Here is a 6160-nt window from a genome sequence, read left to right on the forward strand (position 1 = left end):
CGCCCGGCCCGGCCCAGGGCCCCCTCCCTCCTCGCGGCCGCCGGCGCCCTCGGCGATCAGCGGTGGTTCGGCCTCTTTCCGCGGCGGAGCCTTCCAGGCGCCGCCGTACGCGCGGGCCGATGCAGCCCCGCGCGGGGCCGGAGCGGCGGCTGCGGGGAGCAGCGGTGGGAGCCGGCCTGGAGGACAGGAGGGGCTGCAGGCTGGGGGCGTGGTGTGGGGAGGGCTGTACTGCCCTGGGGCCTGTCCGCAGTGGTGCCGCAGCCTAGGGCAACAGCCCGCGGGGCTGTACCCCCCCGGCCGCCTGTAATGCCCCAAGCAGGGGGCCGGGCTGTCGCTGGGGGGGGCCATATGCTAGCTGGAGGCTCCCAGCCCAGGAAGAGGATGCACCCCAAATGGGGCCACCCCACAACACCCCCCCACGGCCAGCTTTACCAGTACAACCGAACTTCCAGCTCAGGGCACGGACCTCACAGCGGCTGCAAATTCTCTAGCGCAGGACGCAGGGGGGCTCCAGCTACAGGAGCGAGCGCGGTCAGCACAGCCCACGGCCTCCGGCTGCGCAGCACAGCAACGGGCCCAGGCCTGCCGGCACCCTCGGGCGTTTCTCACTGTACAGGAACAGTCGCTCACCTGGCAGAGCACCGGCTGATGTGGGTGTCCCGGAGCGGAGGGACCCGGGGCTGCCCCGCGACCCGCTCCCAGCCCTTCTCGCTCCGCGGGGACTCGCCGCTACCCCGAGGGGGAGGCACAGCGGGGGCCGCGAGCCCCCGGCCGCCCCGGCGGACAGCAGGGACCTTCTCGTCGTCTCGTTTTCCTTGTGATGAAATATAGCTGAGCAAGCCAGCGCCAGGGCGGCCGCCGCCTCTTCTTCCCGCGCCGCGCGGCCGGGGCGGCCCGGCCTCCGCGGGGACCCCCGGGCGGCAGGCGGGCAGCAGCCGGCCCGGCCCCGAGGGCGGACGCGGGCAGGACACAAAGGGGTCGCGGGAGGGAAAAAGCCTTTATTGAGCTCAGGAGGCCGAAAACTTCCTCAGCGTGATGACGACCAAGGCCACGAGCACGGAGGTGCCCAGGAGGGAGGCGATGACGATGGCCCCGATGGCTCCCGGCCCCAGCGACCCTGCGGGGACAGAGGAGAGGGCAGGTGTGAGGGCAGTGGGTGTCACCCCAGCTCCCGCACCGCCCCACACCGCCCCGGAGGAGGTGACGGGCCCACGGAGCACGGTGGGGGGTGGGGTCCCGGGGGGCAGCGCACCGTCACCAGCGTCCAGGCGGTGGAGGTGGGTGGTGTCCTCAGGCTCCAGCTCGGCGGTGCGCGGCGGGAGGCCGGTGGTGTCGGGGAGCCGGGCGCCGGCGGTGCTGGCGTCGAAGGGGCCGGCTCCCGAGGGCAGCTCGGGCGGCTCGTTCCACAGCGTGGGCACCGGCCCCTGCGGGTACTCTGCTGGGAGACAAGCGCCGCGCCATCACCCCCGGGCGTGCCGAGGGTCCGGGACGGATGGACAGACGGCAACTGGGGGGAGAGGGTGGAAAGCCCTGCAGGGAGCAAAGGAAAAGCAGGCCCCCCCTCCGCAGGGGCAGGGACAGCCAGAGCTGCTGCCTGTGGCCCCGGGTGCAGCGGTGGACAGGGTGGCTGACAAGGTGGCTGACGAGAGGGAAAAACCTGCCCAGGCCCCTCTCGTTCCCTACACATGGGGCAGGAAACCTGCAAGCACAAAGGGGAGGAGAAAGCCGGGGGGAAGGAGAAGAGGGCTGGAAAAAGGAGCCGGGAGCTCCCCAGACGACAACCGCGTGACCCTGTTTGGGCTAGCAGGGTGACACTCAGGGGGGCAACGTGGGAGCGTCCCGCAGGCCCGCTGCCCGGGTGCTGCACGGGACAGGGCTCCCCGGCCGGGAGCCCCGGGGGGGGGATGGAAGGGGAGCCGCGCTCCGCCTACCCTTCCGACTTTCGTCCCGTTATTTCCCCAGGAGGTCGGAGCCAGCAGGGGCCGAGGCAAGGGCTCCCCGTCAACACCCATCTTGTTCGGAGGGGCCCAGGGGTCCCGGCGTGAGGGGGAGACATTCCTCAGCTCCCTGCCAAAACCACTGGGAATGTCGCACCGGGGCGGGAAAAATATAAAACTGGAAGAGAAGGTCATCCGCCACACCGGCGACGGGGCTGGGGAAGAGGCTGGCGGAGGAGCCGGAGCAGAGAGCCTGACTGCCCCGTACACCCCGGCCCGCACAGCGGGGAACAGGCGGCATGGGATACACCACCCCCACAACACCGGGTCCAGCCAGTGGCTAGAGCCCTCCTGCGCCCTCCAGGACCAGCCAGGGCATGGTGGGGGGAGAAAGCTCGGGGTGATGGGTGCTAAGGGGCTCCGCGAGCCCCACAAACCCAAGGGCTGGCCCCAAAACACTCACCTGTGCCGGTTACCCAAAGCCAGCGCTAGGACTTACCAGGAGGCTCAGACAACAGAGTAGCTCCACCGTGCCTGGAGCTATCCCAGGCTGCCTGCGGCCTCAGGAACACAACAGTGTTCCAGACTACAGTCGGAAAGTCCCCTCTACAGCGATACAGGTTACCACACTTTCACTGAGGCAGCAGCCCGGTTGGCCCCACTGGCCCAAAGAGCAAGAGGGAAGGGAGATGAGCGCCTGCGCGGAGGCCTGCGCCCATCCGTCCGTAAGGCAGGCGGGAACAGCAGCGCGCGCCGGCTGGCACGTCCAGGGGAGAAGCTGGCCTGGAGACCCTCCAGCACCGGCAGCAGGGGGAAAGGGATCAGCCACAAGGGGGAAAGGGCAGCGCACAGCCACGTCCCCCTGAGCTCGGCACACCCAGGGGTACTGCACCGGAGGCGGCATCTCAGGCCGCCGGTACGAGCGCACAGGAGCTTTGGGCGCCACGACGGCTCCCCAGAAACACCCGGGCCCTGCGCAGGGCCCTGTTCGGTCCGGCCTGCAAAACCGCCCAGCAGCGCCGCGGCCTCTCGCGTCCCATCCGAGGGCTCTTCCAGAAAGTGCCATTTCCAGTGGATCACTCTTCTACAAATCCTGTGGTTTGGCTACCAGAGGACAGATCAAGAGCAAATACAGAAGTTAGTGGGTAAATTGTAGTTAAATCAACAGGGAAAGGAATCGAGCAGATCTGGGGCTATTTAGTTAGCAACGGTGGCATTAGGAGGCTGTTGGTTTAGGCACAGACCAGTATGTACCCAACACTTGCGAAGCCCCATTTCTAGGCTGCTTTGGCAAGAGCAGATGCTCCATACAGAAGAGCTACGCTCTAGTTATGACCTTCCTCGCTGTGTCAACACGACCGGCGCCAGCGCCAACACGGGAGCCATCCCGCCTGGCGAGGAGGAGATGCGGCGGGAGGAGGTCAGCACTGCCTTTCCCAAGAATGTTTTTCTCTCCCAAGCCAAAACTGCCGGGCGTAGCGGTAAGGCGGTAGCTCAGACAAACAGCAGATGCAGACACCATCCAAGGAGGCGACAGGACCTGGACAGGGTCTTCCCAACGCACCAGTCTCGAAGGCTCTGGGAAACTACCCCTCCGGCGCGACGGCTCCCTTTAGCCGGTCAGGAAACGTCTCCCCTGCTCCTGGTGCAGCTAATTCCTGAGAAAGTTATTGCAACTCTCAGACCAGGGCACAGAGCTTACTTTTAAATAGCCAAGTAAAGAGGAAACAGGTTAACTTGTTTACAGTCTCGGTGATTAAGACCTGGGCAGCGTCCTGGATAGCTTCTGGGTATGTATTTGCTTCATTTCTCTCATCTGATTAAAACACGCTTTCAGCTCGCGCTCAGAGAAAGCGCGGAGCGTGCTCAGCACAAGTCCCCTGTCCCGAGTCCTCGTGGGTTTGCCTTCCCGGCGCCTCGGCGGCGGAGGGAAACGCTCCTCCTCCTCTCAGCCCCTCCGAGCGCCTCACCGACCGCAGTCGTCGCTTCAGAACAAGCGGCAAAACCACGCGCGTGCACCAACGGCAAGGTGAAGTACTACGTTTCAACGACACCAAGCGCCACCCGCTCGGCCAAGGCTCCCTGACAGGGTCCCCTCTTCGGTGCCGGCACATCAGGACGCACGTGCGCTACCAGGCGCACGGGAAGGGAGGCGAAGCGCCAAGCAAGCGCCATCCCCAGAGAAGGCCACCAGCCGGCAGGTCTCTCCGGAGCAAGCTGCTGCCGCCTGGCAGGGCGCCTGCTCTTAACTAGCAGCGTTCTCCCCCAAAAGACTTTCCTTTGATTTCTCCCTCCTAAACTAACAGCTCGTGGCCTCGCATACCCCATTCCTGCTCCTCTGGAAAAAAGCCCAACCGTTCACCCAACTGGCCTCACGCATCCAGCTGGTTTCTTCAAAAGCCAGAGAAGTCAAACCTGCTCCCCCCACGCAGAGGCCCTCTTCAACACCACGACAGTCTCCGAGTTCACTTGGGCTAAGGACAACAGACCTCTAAAGAAGTGGTATTAAATGTCGTGCTCCCACTTCAGACCTCTGGTAAAAGCGAGGCAGGCAAACTGGAAGAACTGAGCTCGCGTTAGGTGTCAAAAGACAACACGCAACACCAGTAGTAGGACATGCCCCAGTCCAGGAATCCAAGAGGCCCCAAGGCCTCTTCTAGTTGCCCGTTTGGTACCCTGAGAGGACCAGCTGGTAGGTGCAGGCTCAGCACCCCGACCCCAGAGACCTGGATCCCAGCTCTGCTGCCGACCCTCAGCGTAACCATCACGATTCGCTCTCCTTCCTGGGCTCGCTTTGCCTGTGCGCAACGCAGGAGTCCAGTAGACCTAAGACAAAAAGAGGGAAGGACATAATGATCCGGAAGAATAAAGCTCCGTAAAGCATGGGCCTTTCCACCTGCTGCCGTTACGGCCCTCCCTCCCATGGCAAGGTGCCACTTCTGCGCTATGGCCAACGCCTCCGAGTCACGCCTCCTCCAAGGCTGCAGCCCTTCGCTGGGAAAGGGCAAGAAATGACAAACCACCAAGAAAAACGCCCCGAGTAAGCATCTCGTCTTGCGACGGATGATGCATTTTTGGGTAAGAGACATGCATTAGCTGTGCTGCCATCAAGAGCAACGTCCACTCTCTAGGAACATCCACTTTGCATCTTCAGATGGTTTATTTTCCCTGGAGTAACTCCGGTGGTGTGCGTGGTCACCGAGCAGAGGCGGTGGGGCTGCTCTGTCACGTGCAGGTAACCTCGCCATCACCCCGTTGTGGACTTCGGGCCCATGGTTTTGGGCGCTCTGCTGAGCAAGAGGATCAACTCAAGCGCAGCGAGTCTGCCAACAAGCTCACTTCCACCTACCCCCATCCCAACAGCGAAGCACAGACCAAGGGGAGCCGCCACTTCAGCGAGCACCATTGAAACACACATGGTAAAAATACCCTTTGGGAGCACTTAAAGATGTAGAACTTTGGGTTTTTTCCCTAGGGAACATAGATGGAACCTGGAAAAACATGGACTAGAAGTATTCCAGAGCTTCGCGACAGGCCACGTGGAAGATGGCACTCTTTCCCATATGTTGATGCTACAAACTCATCTTATTTTAGGAAAATATCCTTTGCACAGTACTGCGCACGCTCTCCCTCCACAGCACAGGTTAGTTATGGTTGAGGCCAAAAAAAAGAGAGAAAGGAAGGGGGAAATATCAGCTACTATTCTGCAAGGAAATAAACTCAAAGTCCTCCAAATGCTGTAGGGACATGCTGTGACTTCAGCTACACGGACTGCAGCAAGGTGCTGAGGAGACAGCCCTGAAGGCAAGCTGATGAAGCTCCAACTCCCCGGCTCAGCGAGGAGGAGGTGGGGTCGGCCATCGGCAGCAACGCGGTAGCCTACACCTCACGCTCGGGGTTTACGAGACAAGGCTGGATGATCTCCACAGGCGGTTGCTCTTCAAGGTGATCAAGCCTGAAGGATCCTTCAAGATATCCCAACCAACCAGACCCTTCCCATAATAAATTTGTCATATAACAAATACTATCTTCTGCTATACTTTTTCCTGATGCACATTGTGAAAAGAAATGCTACTGGAGTACAACTGAAGTATATTCCACACTAGCTCCAGATGAAGACGTTCACAAGCCCACATCGGACTTCGGATACAATATAGACAGCAGATGCAGAGCTCAGGCCTTGCAAAGTGTTTTTTTTTTTTTTTTTTTTTTTTTTTTTTTTT

General features: G+C 61.6%; 1 protein-coding gene across 2 annotated transcripts in view; it reads right to left on the reverse strand.

The window, feature by feature from the left end:
- Nucleotides 1-978: 978 nt before the first annotated feature.
- Nucleotides 979-6160, reverse strand: part of SNORC (secondary ossification center associated regulator of chondrocyte maturation) — a 10319-nt gene continuing 5137 nt past the window's right edge. For both annotated transcript variants that reach the window (XM_085315315.1, XM_085315314.1), the window contains exons 4-5: nt 1253-1438; nt 979-1117 (exon numbers count right to left, since the gene is read on the reverse strand). In XM_085315315.1, coding sequence (XP_085171441.1) covers nt 1008-1117; nt 1253-1438 — 296 coding nt within the window. In that variant the 3' untranslated portion in view covers nt 979-1007. The remainder of the gene's footprint in view (nt 1118-1252; nt 1439-6160) is intronic.

Source organism: Rhea americana, unplaced genomic scaffold (assembly GCF_003343005.1).
Source record: "Rhea americana isolate MKP2758 unplaced genomic scaffold, rheAme1 scaffold_426, whole genome shotgun sequence".
Taxonomy (NCBI): domain Eukaryota; kingdom Metazoa; phylum Chordata; class Aves; order Rheiformes; family Rheidae; genus Rhea; species Rhea americana.